Below are 21520 nucleotides of genomic sequence, written 5' to 3' on the forward strand. Positions count from 1 at the left end.
TCCAGTGGAGCTGCTGCAGTGGTGCCTGCAGATGGTCGGCTCCTCGCACGGCTCCAGTCAACCGCCCGCAGGCACGACTGCGGCAGCTCCACCGGAGCCGCGGAGCACCGGACCCTCCGCAGGCACCACTGCAGGACCAGAGTGCGGGGCGGCAAAATTCCCGTCTGCCTAGGGTGCTCAAACCCCTAGCGCCGGTCCTGAGTAGAATCAGGTACAAAGTTAGTACGCACATGCTTTTTTTTTGGCTTGCTGGTATTGCCACATCTCAAGCAGGTGCTTAACGTTGACAGATTAGAGTTCTAACATCAGTTGGCTGCTTGACATGGAAATGAAGGATGGATAGAAGAAAACAAGATAAGTAAAGTTTTTCAAGCAGTCTACAGTTCCAAACCTTTTGATTCATCTACAGTAATTACAGTGATATTAATACAGAGACAGGAACGTCACAGTCCTACTGTGTATTTATGAACTTGGCAAAAAGGAAAAACCCTATTTTGATTTCCATTGTTAGTTTTCAGCTTCCAGACATAAGACAAAATCCTGTCTTCACAAGTGCATATGCAATTCCTGTTCGAAGTTGATGAGCATTCTGTGTCTGTACTCAAGAGAAGAACTTGGTTCATTGATTGGCTTGGAAGGATTAGATTTTTCTTAGTAAATGTCAGTTAATGTCAATTTCACTGTACACACTAAAACAGATGAAAAAAATATTTCCACTGATAATTGAAATTTACCGACAGGCAAAGTAAGAAAAAAGCTGCTTGAGAATTTAGTCAAAATCCAGCAATTTAGACTTTTGAATTAGGCTTGTTACAAATGGACTAGTGAATGAGTAGTAAAAACAGGTATGATAACCTGAAATCAACATATTTACTTTGTATATTTTTACCTGTGATGTTGGCAATTTGTGTTTTTAATGGTTATAAAGCTTTAACTTTTTGGATCTCAACATCTACTGTCATTAAATAATTGTCTAACTCCCCACCCCCGAATTTCCCAGAAGTGTGAACATTTAAATAGCCAAAAAATGCTTAAAATCCATAATTTTGCACAGCTGTGAAAATTTAAATCAATAAAAATCTAAAAGATTAAAAAGAAACATTGATATTTTCTGTTGAAATTTAAAAAAACACCAAATTCTACCAAGCCTACTCCTAGAGTGAAGAAGTTGCGCTCCTTAAGATATAAATGTACATCCCTGTAGCATTTAACTTCCAAATAGCTAAGTCTCAGTTCTGTTTCACCCTTGTGCAGCCACTAAATACAGTACACATAGTGAGTCCATTGCCAATGAAGTTCAGCACTATGTCACCTTCTGAGCATATGACAGCTGATTATATGTAGCAATTGTTGCCCCTTCATCGGCGCAGGCCGCCTTTGCTTTTTCATAGGTCAGTTTGTACTGCCCTTGGGGAGAGCGCAAATGGAAAACTCCAACTGTCGCATCTGTAAGTAAACAAATAATTTAACTTTAGGGCTGTATGTTTTTTAACACTCTGTTCTGTAATAGTTGGAGCAATCCTTAAGGAATTTTCATGAAATGTAGCTGGTATGTAACAAGCCACTTGTGGGGTAATATTTCAATTTGGAATCACTTTAATGTGTTGCTTTCAAAGGTCCCAACTCACAATATTAAAGCACACTCTTAAACTTTAAGCATGTGCACAAGTCCCATTACTTCAACAAGACTTAAGCATGTGCTTAAGTGATTTGCTGCATAGGGATGGATTGTTCAACTGGGCTAAATGACTACATCTGTGCAGAACCCCTTTGACTTCGGTGAGACTTGACATGGACACAGGAGTCCTCCTAGATGGATCCCATTGAAGGATCCTAGTCTAAGCTCTTCATACCACGCTACTTCTGAATCCGTGGGGCATACTGACCCTGGAAGTGAAGATCGGCACAGTTTGCATCGGCATGGCACTGCCCGTTGTCTTGCAAACAACGGTTAACTGGAAGCTGCATCACAGTGCAGTCAAGCCCATCACCAACATAGTTATCTTTACATTCACATTTGCGTTTATCCTGGTAGAAGAAAAAATAAAAATGCTCAAATAGAATGTTTTACAAACATAAAAATGATAACCTAAAATAGCATTTTCTGAATGGATGGAAGTATCCCATTTGCTGAGTCCAGCAACAGCCCACTGTGCATTTGATAAAATGCCACTAGCAGAAGCTGATTCAATAAACCATCTACACGCACATTAGAATTCATCCTTATCGAGCAAAACACCTAAGTACTTACTTAGGTGTTTTGCTGAATTAAGGCCAAAGCATTTATACCTAACCCATTCAGAGTATGCTTTGAAGAATTATAATAATAAATATACATAGTAGCCACTTGAAATAAATACACGTGGAATCATGAGAAGACTTTAACAATACACTGTTTGAAACAGGCTGAGAAGTGAGATTTAGCTGTAGGAATATTTGTCTCCTCTAGGCACCTTATACATTCCAAACTGCCAAGGCCCAACGTGGGGAGGGGTGAAACACTCAGCATAAGGATTATCAAAACATGCATGCAGAATACTTGAACATGCTGTGGGATCCATTCCTTTAGTATAAATAACCTCAGTTTCATGATACTGCATTTCTCATGTAAACAGTTTCCACCAGTAAGCTGAGTGGATGCCAAAGTTATGTGGAAAGCAGGCTGGGACCCAAAAGTCAGGGACAGTTGGGAGGGGTGGTCTGGTCCAGCTCCAGCTCCCACTGAAGTCACTGGAAAGACAGCTGTTGACTTCATTAGGAGGTGGAGTGGGCATCGAGTCAGGATTTCCAAGACAAAAACCAAAAAGGCTAGCCCCACCCCCGTCCCCACCAACAACTTACAGGTCCTGTCATTGTACAAATGGCATGTTCATGGCAACCACCATTGAGCCCATCAGCGCAAAGATTTATAGGAAGGCAGGTGCGGCCATCTCCTGTGTATCCTTTCTGACAGCTACAAAGGACTTTCACACCCGTTTGGGTACATTTTGAATTCTGGTGACACCCACCATTGTTTTGTTTACAAAGATTCACAGCTAAAAAGCAAAAAGAAAATATGTAAGTTAGTGTGTTTTTAAAGAGTGTCTTTCCTTCACAAGGAAACGCTGCCTCCAGTTCTTTAAAAGCAACTGGAACATTTTTGGCTGACTAGACTGTAGGCTTCTTTGGCTAATCTCTATATGTAGAGAGTCCTGCACAAAAGGGGTGGGTCCCAGTCCTCTTCAGAGGCTTGGGCACATCTCTAATCTAACATATTAGAACTGGCCTAGACCATCCTTTGCTGCTTCAGCAAGGGAATTTTTGCAAGGAAACCTCCATAAAGATTATAGATGCCCTGCAGCCCTCTGGGACAATGCAGAGAAAAGTCCCTCCAGATCTTAACCCCATCAAAAAATAGTCTCCAAGAGTGGCAGATTCACCAGAAGCCAGGGCCACGCACGCTCGGTACTTCACAGTGGTGCTTGGCTCCTTGGTACCACGATAGAGCCACTCTAATAGGGTGGCTCCTAATGACCTTGGGGTGGATTATAGAAAGGTTAATACAGGTTGGGGATGCGGCTAACTTCCACTGGGATAGAATGGGGAGAGTGCATTTGCCATGGTCCTTCAGCCTACCTACTCCTTCAACAAGCCTGACACCATACAACGGAGAGTGGGAAATGTGCCAAGACCCCTTTCCAGATGAAGGAACTCCCCACGTATGGGTCTGTGGAGGAGATGATCTGTCCCAGTAATAATGGCTGACTAGCGCTTACGTAATATTGTCAGAGTGTTTCCTTGCCTCAGGTAATCAAACACAGATTGCGGCAAATGAATTATTGAGCTGGAAAACCACAAAGTCCTCCCATACCCGAATAGAGTTAGCTCGCTATCTTGTTGCCCTCACATATGCATCTCAAGCCCCAATGAAATCACCCTGGGTTGTGCCTTTCAGGGCCAAACTCTTATTACAATGGTTGCAACCATGCATTGACCTCACACACAGTATAAGAAAAATCAGTAACTACTCTTTATTTATTTCAACCTCCCACCTCTGAAAGTCTTTAGATCTGAAATTTTGGTTCAGGCACCTCTTTGATAGTTAACATCTCACTCTGATGAGTCCTGTGTATTAAAGTGAATGGCTAGGTGAAAACAACAATGTTTGCCTTGCACGTTTGGGTAGAGACCAGGTGGGTGAGTTAATATCTTTTACTGGACCAATGTGTGTTGGTAAAAGAGACAAGCTTTTGAGCTACACAGAGCTCCGCTTCAGGTCTGGAACAGTACATAAATTCACCTGTACATGTGATTCCATCTCCTTCATAAAATGGCTTACACTGACACATGTTGTTTTCTTTGCAGACGGCATTACTAGAACAATTAGGTGAACACACAGGCAGCAGAGCTGTGAAGAATGTAAAATATCTGATGAAAATGACTTTTTATACTTTAAAAATGTGCTCTTATCTAGAGAAGAAAGGAAAACTTGTATACAGTACACGTTTACTTAAAAACCTGTGAGACAATACATATTACTACAGACTATAATGCCTAGCTTTTGTATAGCACTTTTCATCATAAATCTCAAAGCACTTTACGCTGGTGGTAAGTATCATTATTCCCATTTTACAGATGGTCAAACAAGGGTGAGGTGATTTGTCCCAGAGCACATAGCAGGTCAGTGCAGGAACAGAATGCAAAGCCTCATTCAAAGCTCTATCTACTGGGCCATACTTAGATGCTAATCAGTTGCAAGAGAAGTAACCTTCATTACTCTGAAGCACACTTACAGTAATAGCCTAATATTATAAAAGGGGATGTTATTTGAATTGATATTAAGTATAGTTGTCAAAACATATGTTCATTTAAAATTATTGTATTTTGCAGGCCTGTAGTGCTTACCTTTTCAAAGCACTTTATAAACAATAACTAATCAATCCTCCTAACATCCCTAGGAGGTAGACTTGGATGAAGTATTTGACCTACACTTTTTTTTCGGTGAAAAATGCAGATTCTGTGACACAAAAACATTCTGTGAATGTCTGTCAATGACACCAAATAGTTTGTTTAAAAAAAAAATCAAGAAAAAAAAATCAAAACATTTCATTTTGACATTTTCAAAATACTTTTTTTTAAATGAAATGACTTTGTTTCAGAATTTCCTTTCATTTTATTAAATGAAATGAAATTGTTTAAAAAAATCTTTTCAATTCACCTAAAATTTCAGCTTTGCTTCAACCCAAAATGATTGTTTTCCAATTGGTCAGAATTGTCAGTAAATAATATCCCTATTTTACATACAAGGTCAAAGCCGCAGAATGGGTTAACAATTTGTTGAAGTCCATTATGACAGCTGGGATTAGAACTCTCTGGTCTCAATTCTCCGTCCTGTGGTTGGTACACTAGACCAGTGTTTCTCAACCTTTTTGATACCAGGGACTGGCTTGCTGCCTTCCTAAACCGTGTCCACGGACTGATCGCTGAGAAACACTGCACTAGACGATGCTGCCTGCCCCCATAGACAACAGAATAATCTGCTAAAAGCAGTCATGGAATTCCCAGCATCTAAGCAATCCCAGAGTAGACAAATACAACTGCATCTGACGCAAACACCGTTGCTGCTGTACAGCAGGGAGATGAACTAGACTAGTGATACTCAGTCACTGGTAAGTCAGGCATTTTTTTGACTGGTAGTAACATTAATGAAAAGTCTCTGTGCTGAGTCCCTGTGCACTGCTGCTGCCTGCCTCTCATTCAGTTGTCTTCGTTTCCAAACACAATACATTTGTGTACTCTGCAGTGTAAACCCAGGATTAGCAGAACTTGAGTTAGCAGACCCTGGGCTTGTTAACCTAATGCTTGAGTGTCTACACTTATTTGTAACCCTTGTTACAGCATGTAGGTTAGGAATTGTTGAATCGTGTCCCAACCTGGGGCTCCAGCGTCTACACTGCATTATGTAGGCCTGAGTCCAACCACCTATATCCCTGGCACCCCCACCAAAAAATGTGGCTGCGCTACCCCTTTTTTCCTGGTGCAGTGTGTGAAAACTTGATTGCCTTCTTGACTGCCCAGAGGACACAAAAAGTTGGCCCATGGGATTGTGGGATATTTTTGGCAGACTCCCACAACAGTACTCCAGTGGAGCTGCATCTAAACTGCAGAACAATAGGGGGTTTGACTCAGGGTCAGACCCTTCACCTCCATGTGGTCCTGGGACTCTGGGTCTAAGCCCTGGGTCAGTGCAATTTGTGTGTACATGGAACTGATCCTGAGTCAAGTACACCTTTGATACATTTTGCAGTCAGTCCTCAAGCAGGTTTATGAAGCTCCAACTTTAGAGGAACTGCAGCAATTTTTTGGGTGCCGTGCAGATCATGGCATAGTGCAGCACAATATAATGTTCTTTATAGCTTTCAGTCCTCCTTGTATCAAAAGCAAAATACTCTTCTTCAACATTTATCCTGCACAAAGCAGGATTTCTGATGTTATTAACCCTGTCTTGCTATGTCCACCCCATGAAAACAACTGAAGTGATTAAACTTGCTGGGAGCACTGCTGAGAAGTTACACACCTAGTTTGGTTTCACAGAATCGACCAGTCCATCCAGTTTCACAGAAACACTGTCCTGATCCAGAGATTCCTTCATCACATTGCCCATGGGCCTTGCAGCTGCAGGCTGTGAAAGGAATGTAGATTGATCACAGACAGAATAGTAACTAGGAAAGGAAAATTATTCCCTAGAGCAATGTCACAAAACCACACAGGCCCCTGGCAAGAAGGGGTTAATGGTCTGTCTTAGAGAGATAGGTGAAAACCAGGCTTACCATGCAACAACTGTCAGTTATATCAAACGAGGGGGCGGGGGGGTGGCTCTCTAGCCAGAGGGAATAAAGAGAGTTGACAAGCTTGACAGTTGAGTTGCTCTGTCAGAGAGATCTCAGGCAGAGAGGCTTTAAGGGGCAGAGCAGCCTGAATGAGGAACCCTCTGAGCAGTCACACCTGGGAAGCAGGCTCAGGCTGGTCTTCATGTTGTCTGATTGTTCGTCTGATTGTTAACAAGGTCAAAGCTGGGATTTGCCTCTACACAGGGTAGGTGGACTTTGTCTGCAAGCAGGTGTAAAAGTTACCTGCTCACACATATTCTTACCCTCAAAAATATCTCAGCTATTTTTCATGACTGTATAATAGTGTCTGAATGGGGATGGTGGGTTTTTTTTTTGTTTTAAATACGAGGAGGATATTCCTCTACTCTCATACCTCCATGCCCTGAAACTTTAAGCACAAAGTATTTCTTCATTGAGTAGTAGATCTTTCTTTGTGGAAATACTAAGCAACAGAGCTGATCTCTCATGAAGAATCTTTGTTATTGATTGTCATAATCAGATGGTTAGGGGTTAATGTCTCTTTTACCTGTAAAGGGTTAAGAAGCTCAGTAAACCTGGCTGACACCTGACCAGAAGATCAATAGGGGGACAAGATACTTTCAAATCTTGGTGGAGGGAAGTCTTTGTTTGTGCTTTTTGTTTTGTTCGTTGTTCGCTCTCGGGACTGAGAGGGACGGTACATCATTCCAGGTTCTCCAAATCTTTCTGAATCAGTCTTTCATGTTTCAAGACTGTAAGTAGTAGCGAGGCAAGGCGGATTAGTCTTATGTTTGTTTTCTCAACATGTAAATGTGTCTTTTTTCTGGAAGGATTTTTTACCTCTGTTTGCTGTAACTTTGAATCTAAGGTTGGGTGGGGGCGGGGGGGTCCCTCTAGTCTATATGAATCTGAGTACCCTGTAAAGCATTTTCCATCCTGATTTTACGGAGATAATTTTTACTTTTTCTTTCTTTAATTAAAAGCTTTCTTTTAAAGAACCTGATTGATTTTTCCTTGTTTTAAAATCCAAGGGATTGAGTCTGAACTCACCAGGGATTGGTGGGGGGAAAGGAGGGGGGATGGTTAATTCCTCATTGTTTTAAGATCCAAGGAGTTTGGATTGGTGTGAAGCCTCTCAAGGCCACCCAGGGAGGGAAAAGTCTGAGGGAAAAAGAGGGATGGTTAATTTCTCCTTGTTTTAAGACCCAAGGGGTTTGGGTCTGGGTTCTCCAGGGAAGGTTTTGGGGGAACAGAAAGTGTGCCAGACACTAAATTCTGGCTGGTGGCAGCGTACCAGATTTAAGCTAGTAATTAAGCTTAAAAGTGTTCATGCAGGTCCCCATTTTTTGTACCCTAAAGTCCAAAGTGGGGGAAAAAACCTTGACATTGATAGTTCTTTATGTGTTTTGCTATTTAATGGAGTTTTGGCTCTGCCAACCCATTCCTCTGCCAGGAATGTATTTTGTGTATGTGGGAAAGTAATGGCATGGGATTTGGATTATGAGCAGTTCTGATTCTATGGGTGAAATTCTGGACCCACAGAGGTCAGCAGCAAAATGTCCAGTGGAGCCAGGATTTCATACTTTGACTTTTGATTTGTGAAGGGTTTAACCTAGTCAATTAATGTTTAATTTGTATCAACAAAGCATGTATATTTAAAAAAAGAATATAGGGCCACAAGACCTTTTTGGCTTTTCTTTTAGTAAACATAACAGTTTGAGGTTCAGACTGATAGTTTATATAGCGCCATAAACATACACATTCCCATACAATAGATGTCAAATGGATAAACTTTGGGTAAGCATCGGAACTTCTGCATGCATACCCTAACCTTACAGGTTAGTGCTAGTTACTACAAAACTGTGTTGGATTGAAAACAGTAATTTAGGGTGAAAGAGTTAATACCCTGTCTCTTCTGCTATCTTTAGTCTCTCAACTAAAGCCTTTATGCTGAGAATAATTTTTTTTAATCTAGGATGAAATTTACCCCATGAGGATGCACAAGGCTAACACACCTGGGAAGTCCCACTTAAGCCCACATTTGCTGGATTATGTAGGAACTTCCAGGAAGTGCAGGCCTTCTGTTGGCCCTCTCCACAAATTAATTTACCCTCTTGTGTTACTCTCTTTTTTTCATATGGTAAGAATAAAGTGTTGCCTTTAATAGCCATGAGACATCCTTCTGATTTCTTGTATTTTATCAGCGTTTCCATTCTATTGTCTTATCTGTCGCCAGGGTTGGGAGATGGCTATATTTTAGTTAAAAAGGACTGTAGATCAAGCAAGAAGTGAAGCCTCAACCTGCTTCATGCTACTGCAAAATGGAACTGTATAATTGATAGGTGGAGTGGGTGAAATTCACCCTAGTGCAGAGGGCCAACACAAACCTACGTACTTCTGAAGTCCCGTGTAAGCCCCACCTTGTGTTGGCTCTCTGCATGGGGGTGATCTTCAACCAGTGTCCGGGCTATGGCAGCCATAGGCGGCGTGTCAATTGTGAAATGGAAGAGCAAAGAATATACATTAAAATATTTTTCTGCTTCAAAAAAAATATAGAAAAATGGTGTATTTTAATCAGATATTAATGCAGAAACAAGGCTGAAACATACGTTTACAGTCAGAGCCATATCTTCCCGGCAAACACAGCTCACATGAAGTCCCATTGAAGCCACTGTTGCATTTACACTCTCCGGTTCCTGAGTATCCGTCGTTACATGAACCATGATTATTACATGGGGTCTCTGGCCCTCCTGGGCAGGCTAGAAAGGATAAAATGCAGTGAGTTAGTTGTCTTCAGCTCTCTCTTGTATTTACAAGTTTGTTTGTTTTCTAAGAAAACTGGTTTTAGAAAATCTTTGAGCACAAAAATGTTAGTTCATAAATGTGTTCCTAAATCCCTTAGGTGCTACTGAAAATCCCCCACATACACACTTAGTGGACCACAGTGGATTCATACAACCTAATTTATAGTAAGGGTATAACATGGAGCCCACTCATTTAGACTTTTGGCCTGCAGGACTGCAATCAGATCCATGTGGATGAACCCCATAGCCCATGCAGAGTTCCGGTGAAGTCAAAACCAACAATTGCTTGGATTAAAACACGTGACATTTGGCAAGCATGTTGGTACAGCCGAGTGAAGGTTGGGAAGTGAGTTAGATGATACAGTATCAGCCTTGGTAGTGATTCCCTTCAGCTGTTGTTTTCAAAGTCAATAAACAAGTTAAACTAACAGGGCCCCCCAGCCCCATTATTGCTTAATGCTCTTTGAACTCATACCACATACACACATGCTCATGCACTAGCTGTGAATTCTAGCACATGTGTTTAATGCATTTTGATGTCAGTCCCCAGAAGTTGGCATATGATATGGTTCTTGCATCTTTTGTATTTTTTCAAATGGCTGAAATGTGTCTCCATGCAATGTCACAACACAACAATATTTACTCTTTATGGCATTAATTTTACTCTTCTTTATCAACATGGAGTTTACAAATTGCTAACATAAAAAAAAACCTTTTTGAGCATATTTAAGTTATTATTTGGAGTAGAAAATAATAATAATGTTACTTATGCATGCATGAACTCTCACTGGAGTATTACGGTGTTTTACAAAGAGGGAACATAGACAGAGAGAGGTAATCCCTGGTCATAGAGGAAATCTCTGTCAGAGCTGAGATTACATCTCAGCAGCTCCTGTTTCTTAGTCCACACACTAGTATGCTCAGTACACTAGATCTTGAAGCCTGTCATGACTCATGCATAGTCATGATTGCAGGACTTTATTCAATATTCCTTTTAAAAAATTTATAATCATAGAATCGTAGGAGTGGAAGGGACCTTGAAAGGTCATAGAGTCCAGTTTCCTGCACTCATGGCAGGACTAAGTACTATGTAGCCCATCCCTGACTGGTGTTTGTCTAACCTGCTCTTAAAAATGTCCAATAATGAATTGCCTTGTCACCTTGTGGTGTCAGGCGGCTATTCCCAGAGATCTCTCAAAGGTTAATCAGGGCAATCCTACCTTGGCAGTCTCGCCCATAGTAGCCTTGACAGCACTTTGCAATCCAGACGACCATCGTACAATCCTGGCGACAGCCATCTAAGCTCCTTCCATAGAATTGGTATGTACACTTCTGAATCCCTCCCTAAACATTGCACAGGGGGATAAAAACACAGGTGATGGAATGTTATGTAGATTTATTTTTAACTCATTGTTTTTTTTAACGTAGAGCTGATCAAATTGACAGCCCTGGAGATCGAATTGATCTACCAACAGAAAAAGTAAAGCATGGGCAGTAGTGGGGCAAGCTTCCCCCAGTGTGCTTCAACCCTGATGTGATGAGGCTAACTCTAAGGAAAGAGGTTAGTTCAGTCTTCCCACCCATTTAATCTATGGCCTGTCTTCTGAGACAGCCAACAAGTAGCAATAAAGGGAGAGGACACATCAGAAGAGAGCTGGCACCACCTCATTCATTTCACATGAACCATCAGATGGTGGTAACTTTTGGTCATTACTGGCTTAGACTGGATTTGAACCAGTCACCTAGAAGAGAAGGGTCCTATCGGCCAGAATCTCAGCTGATGTACACTGGCCCAGCTCCAATGAAACCAGCTGCCTTAGGGCAATTTACACAAACAGAGGATCTGGCCTGTAATGTTTAGACTAGACTAAATATTCAAGCCAGTTTGCGGGAGCTCTCACTGAAGATTAGGTAGATAGAAGCAGAGAAATGTGAGACGAAAGAGAATGCCAGTCTCAACTCTTTCTTTTTAATCACTAAAATGTCTGGAGATGAATTTAGTGCTGGTAAATGTGTAGGGTTCCTACAGTAGCAGATGCCAGACAGAATGCTGACAATGCACTTCGACCCTGCCACTCTCCTCTAGCTCGTAGGTCCACTCTGCTCACTGTAACACAACCTGCCACATGTATAGAAGCGTCAAGTGGTTTTTTGGTGTGCAGTATGTGCTAGGATGAGACCACCAAACTCTGGCACTTCTGACCTAGGAGGATTTGATTATAATTCTTAATGGGGAAAGGCTGATATGACAGCACCTAATTCAGAACCCATTGAAGCCAATGGAAGCACTCACTTTGCCTTCAGTAGTTTTGCATCCGATCTATAACCCACTACCGACTTCAGTAGGATTGGGATTTTATTGTTCCATTTAAAGAAGTGATTTCATTGTTCACAGCTCTACAGCTCTTTGAAAGTGTGTGTTATTTTTAGTTTATTATTGTGCAGTGCACAGAAGCCTGACAATTAGACTGCCTTAAAAAGATACTATTACCTTCGGTTTAGTCACCGTAGGGCATTTAGGATTACTGTAACAGCCAACACAATCCCCCTGTTGTAGAAAGGGAAAAACATATTTAAAAATAAGAACAACAAAAAGCTGTTTGAAAGCGCTAGAAAAGTGTCTACTTTTATATAGGCAGTTAAAATTAATGACCAGAGAAAAATACCTTTAAAAATATCCAATTTCATTACTCCTAATATAGATTATAGGAGCTTTCCAAAAGAGATAACAGAGGGGAAACAGTAAAGGAAAACGACAACAAAATAGGTACATTAATTTAATGAAATAAAAGAGATATGAAATTTCACAGTAGAATAGTTCTGGAAGTGCAAATTTGCTATTAAGCTAAATAGGTAAGAGAGGGAGATGTGTTTATCTCTTTGTACATAGGCCTACATTGGCAAAAGTGACAATGGATTTGGGGTGTCTCCAATATGGATGTCCAAACTGAGATGCTTTAGGAGACCTGATTTCAGAAAGTGCTGGGGACCCACTCTACGCAATCCCCTTTAAGGTGACTCAAGTTGAGGACTCAAAACCATTAGTGGCTTTTTGGCCATATTGTATTTCTCTTTCTCTTTAGAAACTGGTATGGCCCTCATCAACATAGTAAATGAGCACCTTGTGCGTATGAGAGTATCTAGATATAGATATTTATACAAAGAGCACAAGCATTCACAGATATACCAGTTAGGATAAAAATAAGCACTAACAATCCTCCTGCTTATAGGGCTCACCATCTAGGGTCAGGAAAAAAAATCCCCTGTGTTATGATAATACACATGTAGATGTATTATAATAGGCTTTTACATGTTCCTGTGAAGGCATACAGCATTAGCCAGTGTAAGATTAGATGGATGATTGCTTTAACCCTACATGTAATTCAGAAAGTAATAACATCATCCTGTTATAGGTGGTAACTTTATTTGACCCTCTCAACATGCATTATTCAAAAGGGTCCAAAGAGAATTAATTTCTGCACTCTGTTCATAGTCACATTTGTCCATAAAGGGTTTGTCTAGACTAGGAAAAGTGGCTGAAATTAGGTCAGTGTTAGCTAATATGTTTCAGCTAATTCCAACCTAACTTTGCCCTTTTCCTTATTGTAGTTACAGGTGGAACTTAGTGTATCTTTTAAGCACCATACTTCACCTTTTACTTTATTTTAGTTAGTCAAGGTCCACCCAAGGTTTCCCACCAGACAAACCCAAAGTAGCACTTTAAACAGAGTTTCAGCCCTGGAGCCAAATCCTGACTGCATTGGAATCAGTGGAAGGTTAGCCATTGACTTCAGTGGGGCCAGGGTTTGGCCTACAGTTCACATCTCCCCAAGGGTCACAAAACTGAACTGAAGGACTGACTGACCGTGAAATCTGCAGTGATAAAATTGTCACATCGCCCTCCAAGGGTGGGGTCCATTAACATGCAGTCAATCCCGTAAGCGATGCCACCATCAAACTCCAGGTGCCGCTGCACTATCCTACACCTCCTGTCATTCAGAAAGAGGTCACCCTGAGAGAGAGGCAAGAAGATAATTGCATAAAATAAGAAGCCTGCTTCACTGATGCTTGGTTCAGTCTACGTGAAGTTCCTGTTCAGGAATTAGTAAGAATATAACTCTTTCTTTGAAGTCAGTTCTCTCTCTCATAAAGTGAAAATTGGTTATAATTTCTAGATAGGAAAACAGCATTTCCCACTCGGCTTATGAATGCAAACCCCTGTCTCTAAGGGTGGGGTCCCAGTTTGCCATAACCCCTAGTTAGGCACCAGAGGGAATGGTGGGCAGATGCCATCACCCATGAGTCCCCTCCCCTCCACGAGTATGCAGAGTACTCCCTCATAACAGTCATAGTGTCTCTTATTCAGTGTATATACATATAAGGCCAAATGTTCAGAAACAGCTACCTGCAAAGTCAGTGCACCTGAGAACAAACAGCTGATCACACACACAAACCATGCAGTTTGCACAACAGATTTTGTGCAGGTTTGTATCTAGGCAATAACAACTTGCAGGTCCTTAGTTCTAAAAAGTAGCCCATACTGCACATCGTACACTTACAGCTCTTCTCCCAGAGTCAACGTCACTTTGTGGGAGCTCATTTTATATTTTGATGCGTTACATGCTAAGGCCCACATCCTCAAGGGTATTTAGGGACCTAACTCCCATTGAACTCAGCTACATTTGAGGATCTGGGCCTGAGGCATGGTGGTATTTCTCTTTTGAGGTATGTGCCAGCCAGTTATTTAGAGAGACTATTGCCTTATGATAAAGACAATTATTCTTCAGTAAGCCACCTTACCTGTAAGGCAAAATCACAAACCTGTGGATCTGTTTCCTAAGCCACTGCTCGTGCACTGGGAAATGCTAATGGAGACCACTGTGCGTATGTGAAGCACCATTAATTCCAGTGTTGCTAATTCCTTAAGGGGGCTCTGCATAGGCATGGAGGTGTTTGCACTAGTGGTTCCCAATGTAGTATCAAGGCCTAAGTTATTAAATAGTACATTCCATTAGGATTTCCAATGTGCTGGTATGTTAAACACTTACAATAGAGTTGTTGTTATCCCCACATTTTACACTGAGATCAGAGCCTTGAAGGGTCTTCAGAGAATTGGAGCTGGGGAGCTCACAGGCTAAAATCTGTGAAAGAAATACACAGAGAGGGAAGATTTGGTGTTGAAGAACCAAGTTTTAGCAATGCCTCTTCTAACAAATCAGGAAATGTTTGAAAGCACCTTAGCATCTCTGATGACATGGAATCTCAGATATTGCACCAGTTTGTCCTTGTTAGATTTTTTAAACAGGAAATCCTGCTGTTCCTTAGGCAGAGCTCTGAGAGCTTCATCAGTCGGCCAGAACAAGGTGACTGGCTTATGAAGAGGATCATTGATTACACTCATCAAACCGGCATTCTGCAACATAGAAAAAATGAGTGATTTTTTTTGTTCTTCCTGTAAAATTACACTGTAAAGGATAAACTGTGAGAAACCATGTACTGTAGGTAGGAGTGAATTGGCCCAGCAACAGGGATGCTGAATGCATCATAGCCTTCCTAGTAAATGGCCTTTATTTTTGCCTTCCTGGGCACATAGCCAAGATTTAAAAAACCGGGTGTTTAAATTTAGGTTTTGAAGTCTATTCTGAAGCTGATTTTCAAAAGTTCTGAGCACCCAGCAACTCTTATTGAGGAACAGGACACTTATTTAGATGCCTATCTCCGAGCTTAGGAGCCATTTTTACAAATCTGGGCCAAAAAGTTTTAGCACACCAGGTGGATTAAAGAACAGGGAGGGGATGGATCTTATGGACCCATGAGTGCTCAGACCTGCCTGCAATTCTCCCGTGTGGACGGTCAGAGAACTGATTGCAGGGGCTTCTCCATAGCTTGTGGGGCGAGAGCCTGTGCCCCATTCCATACTGTACACAGCCCCACCACTCAGGCTGTGTGCCAATTTCACAAACCTGTGCCAAATGTTCATTGCCTCCTGGATTCTCTTACCTCTAGCAAGTTGCTGAACATGATGTATCCTTGTTTGGCTGCAACCATTTTAAGGCTTTCCTAGAAAGATACGAGGATGAAATGGGCTTACTTGTCTTGTCTGGGAAATAAATTGGATAGAGATTTAGTAATAAGGTATTTGGCATGTTTGATCTTGTAGTTCACTTCTCACTGTGAAATCAAAGCCACCTTAAAGGTCTTCTTTTAGATGCTCCCTTTACAAAGCAGAACATTTTAAATATATATTTAATGTATGAATGATCCTAATGAATTTTAAATATACAACAATGTAAAACTATGCTAATGATTCAGTGTAGGGGCTTTATAATGCCAATACTTTTGTTGTAACTACTGTGACAAATGGTAATTGGCAAGAAACATTCCAGATTAGACTGGCAGAATGCTACAGGAATGAGTTACGTACCCACTCAATGCCCGATTCCTTCTTACGGAAATTCTGCATGTGTTGTGGAAGTAGGATTTTATCTATGATGTGTATCACACCATTTGTGCTGACAGTATCACTGAATATAATCTTAGCCTTGGTATTCAGATACACTGAATTCTGAAAAGGTAAAAAAAAAGTGTTTTCTATGGAAACGTGCAGCAGGGAAAAGTTGAAATGAAAACTCTTTACTGTGAGAGTCCAATACACTTGCAACAAATAGGGCACCATTTTAAGTAATTTAGGGCTTGATCCTGCAACCCTCAGCCACACAAGTAGTCCTACGAAAATCAATGGTGCGACCCCTGTGAGTAAAGATTACTCACATGAGCAAGGACTTCAAGACTGTGCCCTGAGCGGGGCAAATGGAGAGGGTGGCATTTGTGAAAACAATGAGCAATAAACAATTTTTATTTTAAATACTATTTATTATTTTTAGGAGGAAAAGGAACATTCTAATTTTAAAAACAACAAATGAAAATGGTCAGTTTATTATTCTAACAATTTTACCTTGACTATCTTGTTACCTGTGAGAAAGTGACCTGGATGGGCTCCCCCTGGAGTGAGGTGACATTTGTAATTGTTGTCAGGTCATTATAGAGAAGTCCAGCACAGCCCACCATATGGTACCTAAGGATCTGGGGCATCACTCCATTGACAATCCAGTCTTTAATCTAGGGCAGGAATTGGAGGAGTTCAAAGGCAAAGACAGAAGAACATACAAATCTAAAAGCTCTCAGCTGACTCACCCAAAGTCCATTGCCTTTTTCTTACTTACTTTTGGTTCACTGTTAAATGCTTCTTTATTGGGTGCAAACACCGTGAAAGGACCAGAACCTGCAATATCTTTGAGAGCAAGGGCCTGGAAAGTTTAAAAAGAACAAAGCAAAAATCATTCATTAATGCACATAGTTTCATACAGTGAGCAGAATTAGACTGTATCCCATGCAGGGAACCAGGCCCCATACCGTAGGCAGGGCCTCTAGATTGACCTTCATGGCTACCCACAGCCCTGTTCCTTGCTGCCATCTGCCTCACATTGAACTCCCTTCTCCCATGCCACTATAAGTAATGTAAGACTGAGGGAAACACTCTGTTGCCATGGGGAAGATCCCCTCCCAACTCCTTCAGTCTTACAGGATTTAAAGAGTTCTCTCTGCAAGATTTGCCTCACCATATTCTCCCCCAGCTTCCTCTGCTGCTATTAAGGGGATAGAGCATTCCTTCTCTCTCTCATGTGCTGCCTTCCTTTATAACAATGGACAAGTAGCGCTTGAAAGTAAGAGAAAGCTGTGCTCAGCAGCGATTAATATGGAAGCAAAAAAGGTTACAAGCTTTGCAGGGAGAGTGGATAAATCCTTTCATCTTGATGGAACGCAAAGTGTTTCCATATTCTCTCTCGCTCTCTCTCTCTCTCACACACACACACACACATATGCTTATGTATAATCTTATGGTTAGAAACCTACGGCCCATTTCTGTAGATGTTGCACAAACATATAGTAAGAGAGAATCCCAGTACAGAAACACTTACAATCTAAAGGATAGAGGGGAAACAAAGACACAGAACAGAGCTGGGATTAGAACTCAGGTCTTCTGGTCTAGTGCCCAGTCCATTGTTCCACACTGCCTCACTACACATGTCTACACAAAGGAATCACCGTTCTCTGAAATGTAGTCAGAACTGCAGGAGGCACAAAGCAGCTGTTTAGAAGCACCCAGTAACATCCTGCAACATTTTAGAGAGGCAGTGAAAAATACCATGGAAAATGCAATGAGAACTAGATCAAAAGAATGTAATTGCCCACATCAGAATTTGGAAAAAAATGCCATGGGATCTCTGTCTATGGATGGGAAGGTCTTCAGTTTTGGGTCTGATCTGAAGGACACCAGTGCAGAGTCCCTCTAGTCTCAAAGCCATACTGGGGAGTTGGAGCAGCACAGACTCAGAGGGAAAAATGCCACTTACTGAATAACTAGCACCACTACATGAGACACTCTAGGTTTTCTGTGAAGGTCTCCAGTATAAGTAATAATAGATCAAATCCAGTCCAGATTACTTTGTGAGATCAGGGCCAGAGATGCTGTGGTACAAAAAACATTCAAGAATTTTCTTACCTTGAGATGGAAATAAAAATCAGTAGTATTGGAATCCTTAAGAAGCTCCTGCAACCAAGAATAACACCACTTTTAGACTGAATTATGTAAATGTAGAATTGTGTCTGAAGAATATTAATGAGTGTGGCCCTCAGGGAAGGAAAATGCCTGGTGTCAGGGAACTTTTTGGTCTAGATGATACAGTAATCGCCTGCATTGGTACAGCTTGTCAGCTGACCTCTCACTGTAGCTCTTGTCTGGCTTGTTGTATGTGTTATCTTGCCAGTCTATCAGAAAGCAGTTGTGAGAATCGAAGAATAGCAGCATTCATGTTCCTTGCAGTGCCAAGTAGATGTCAAGTCACTCCGTTTCCTCATATTATAGTTCTAGTCTTATTATAGAGACCCGGAGAGACAAAACCAGGCTTCAGCTGTCAATATTGAAGATTCCAGCTTATCATAGAGCAGGCATTTTGCTGCTGCTGCACAAAGTACATGCTATATTGAAAGTTATATACAGAAACCAAACTTTACAAAAGTGACTAGTGATTCTGAGGACCTCACCGGAGACACTTCAGAGGGTCCTGATTTTCAGAAGGCAGGTCAGAACACTTTCTGAAAAACCAGTCCCTTTAAGGGTCTCAGATTGGGCCCTCAAACGCACTAGTCTTTTTTGAAAATCTTGTCCCGAGGTAACACTTATGGGATTAGGGGGATAAATTTCTATATGGCATTGAAGCAACCACATGAAGAATTCTGCATGTGGTTCTGGGCTTTATGCAACAGAACTTTGTTAAACTGGGGAAAACCCAAAAGGCAAGCAAAACTGCAAAAAGGTTTAGGAAGTATGACATATGGAGGAGAGGTTAAGAGAAATGAACATATACAGCCTAGAGAACTGATAACTAAGAGGAGGCATAACCATTCCTCCATATCTTTGGAGAAGTAATAAAAAGTAAGGGAGGGAATTATTCAGACGACATCTTCAGGACAATCCTCATTTAAAGGGTAATAATCAGGTCCTGGGTTAGGGCTGAAGAGTTAATAGGCTATAAACTCTGAGGTCTTTCTGGCTATCAGAGGAAACCTTTTCCTCCCTTTCATTTCTGGCCCTTCTATTGTCTGTGCAAGAAGGGAAGGAGCTAGCTGTGCACTCTCCAGGGTGCAGGTTCTGCCATTCTGCCTGGCCTTCACATGAACTGTATGAAAGAGCAGATGGCTCCTTGCACCTCTTTGCCCTTCCACTGTTCATCCATGAAGGACCAAGCAGAATCTGGCCCTTTCAGAATCACCAAGCACCTGAAGCTCCTGGTCACTTCAGTTGGAGAAGTGGGTGCTCAGCACCTCTGAAAACGAAGCCATCCTATGTATCTCAGATTGGACACCCAAAGCCTGAGTATCCAAAATTAGTGGGCACTTTGGAAAATTTAGTCCTATATGATCTATACTGAAATTCATTGGCAAAAGAGAGGATAGAACTCACAAGTTCTTCAGCCCTAGTTCCATGCCCATGCCACTGTTACTTAACAAGCCACCTGATGTGCAGCAGCTGTTGCTCTGTAAAAGGTGCCATGTCTCCCTTAGATAAATAGATAAATTTACTTCAGCATTTGCAGTATTCTCTATAACTACTGCAGGACATACCTAGGAAACACTTGGATAGCTGTACCTATTTATCTATGCAAAACTGGCATGGTTTTAAGAGTGGCCACTGTTTTACAGAACTCTGAAAAATATTCAATACAGTGAACACACACAAATGTTTTACCTGGTAGATGTTGCCTCGGCATTTAAATCCATCCCCAACGTAATCAGGTTTGCAGGTGCAGGTCCTCTCTGTCAGCTCGGTGTCATTACAGATTGCAGATTCACTGCAGCCACCGTTATTCTTGTAAGATTAGCAACATCAAACAAAATCAAATTAGTTGGTGTATTTGTGTTTACAAAATATTTTCAGTTCATTTGCTCAAACCTCCAACAGAGGGAAATATTCTTTCTTATGAATAGTAAAGAAGCATTCAAGATTAATGTAAAGATAGTTATTAACACTTAAAGCAAAGCACATTGCCAGTTTCTTTAACACCCACTCACTAGCTCCTCAGTTCAGTGTGATGTAACTGGCTATTGTATACTGCTACCCAAAAGATTTCCATGCAGGCCTCATCATGGACTCCTGGGCTATGATTCTGAGCTGCACTTCTTAGGAGGAGGGGAAGGAGCCAAAAGTGGCTTTGGGATTCTGGGTTGCAGAGGCTGCTCTAGTTTACTTCTTATGTGTCTGGTAGCCCAGAATAGCTGGAGCACAGAACTGCCACACTTGTCCTTCCCCCAGCTCATTCCTGTCTCCCCTCTTCCCCACCTCCATCTGGGAGGGAAGAGGCATAGGTCTCTTAATTCGGCTTTCCATGTTCTGGGAGCTCCCTTTGTTAGGAGAATTCCCCAGAGGTGCCCTGTTACACCCACTGAGCCAGCCCAGAACAGGTGCCAATGTGATAATCAGACTTCAAACTGGTTTACTTGTGGATAAGGGGAAACGTCTCTTCATGACAAACCAGGGAATGCTGCCAAATGAGAAATATAGCTCATTTTTGTTTCACACGCTCATTTCTAAAACTCAGAAGTTAGTCACATGGGAGCACACTTCCACTTCGTTTGACCTCCCATTTTGAGTGATTTTGGGGGGGTCCTTCTTGAACTACCACCAGGGGTCTGGTTGGGATGGGCTCTAGTATAGTTCTCACCCTGTGCAGTGAGGTTTGGATTTGTGTGCTGTTTATTTGGGTAGATCTAGCTGGACTGTTGGACAGGGAATTGAGTTTATTCAGAGCTCTCTGTGTAGCTTTGCCATGGAGCACTTGGCTATATTACAGTCAGATTAGCATGTACACAACATTGACAAAAGCCAAACTTCCGTAAAAACATTCTTTTAATAGCATTGTAGCCAGTGAAGTGGAAGAGAAGCTGTCAGAATGAAGCTCACACAAAAACATACGCAGCCGCTCATAAATCTGAACAACATCCCCTCCCTCTGACTTTTAATTTACATTTCTTAACTATTCCATCTGGGCAACCTTTGAAAAAGAATCCAGTGACAGACTGTTGCCAGGTCAAGGGATGATGACTATTTGTCACGATTCTCTGGAGACAAAAGATCAATGTGTACAGGTCAGTGAAATGCATCAGCCATCCTTAGCCTGGGATCACAGGGAGGCAGCTTTTGAACGCTGAGGACTTTTCATCTGAGACCAATGAGCAAGTGCTTGTACACATCAAAGGGCTCAATCCTACACTCCATATTTGGGCTCAGATTGAATGGGAGTTTTGCCT

General features: G+C 41.6%; 1 protein-coding gene across 1 annotated transcript in view; it reads right to left on the reverse strand.

Moving 5' to 3' along the window:
- STAB2 (stabilin 2) overlaps nucleotides 1-21520 on the reverse strand; it is a 153146-nt gene that overhangs the window by 14792 nt on the left and 116834 nt on the right. The window contains exons 45-61 of the mRNA XM_050946424.1: nucleotides 19962-20081; nucleotides 18216-18263; nucleotides 16876-16959; nucleotides 16625-16771; nucleotides 16077-16217; nucleotides 15653-15712; nucleotides 14889-15065; nucleotides 14701-14793; nucleotides 13518-13664; nucleotides 12144-12200; nucleotides 10873-10996; nucleotides 9458-9607; nucleotides 6557-6661; nucleotides 4280-4387; nucleotides 2842-3035; nucleotides 1887-2028; nucleotides 1313-1446 (exon numbers count right to left, since the gene is read on the reverse strand). Of these exons, the coding sequence (XP_050802381.1) occupies nucleotides 1313-1446; nucleotides 1887-2028; nucleotides 2842-3035; nucleotides 4280-4387; nucleotides 6557-6661; nucleotides 9458-9607; nucleotides 10873-10996; nucleotides 12144-12200; nucleotides 13518-13664; nucleotides 14701-14793; nucleotides 14889-15065; nucleotides 15653-15712; nucleotides 16077-16217; nucleotides 16625-16771; nucleotides 16876-16959; nucleotides 18216-18263; nucleotides 19962-20081 (2031 nt within the window). The remainder of the gene's footprint in view (nucleotides 1-1312; nucleotides 1447-1886; nucleotides 2029-2841; nucleotides 3036-4279; nucleotides 4388-6556; nucleotides 6662-9457; nucleotides 9608-10872; nucleotides 10997-12143; nucleotides 12201-13517; nucleotides 13665-14700; nucleotides 14794-14888; nucleotides 15066-15652; nucleotides 15713-16076; nucleotides 16218-16624; nucleotides 16772-16875; nucleotides 16960-18215; nucleotides 18264-19961; nucleotides 20082-21520) is intronic.

The sequence above is a fragment of the Gopherus flavomarginatus genome, chromosome 1, assembly GCF_025201925.1.
Source record: "Gopherus flavomarginatus isolate rGopFla2 chromosome 1, rGopFla2.mat.asm, whole genome shotgun sequence".
Classification (NCBI taxonomy): Eukaryota; Metazoa; Chordata; order Testudines; family Testudinidae; genus Gopherus; species Gopherus flavomarginatus.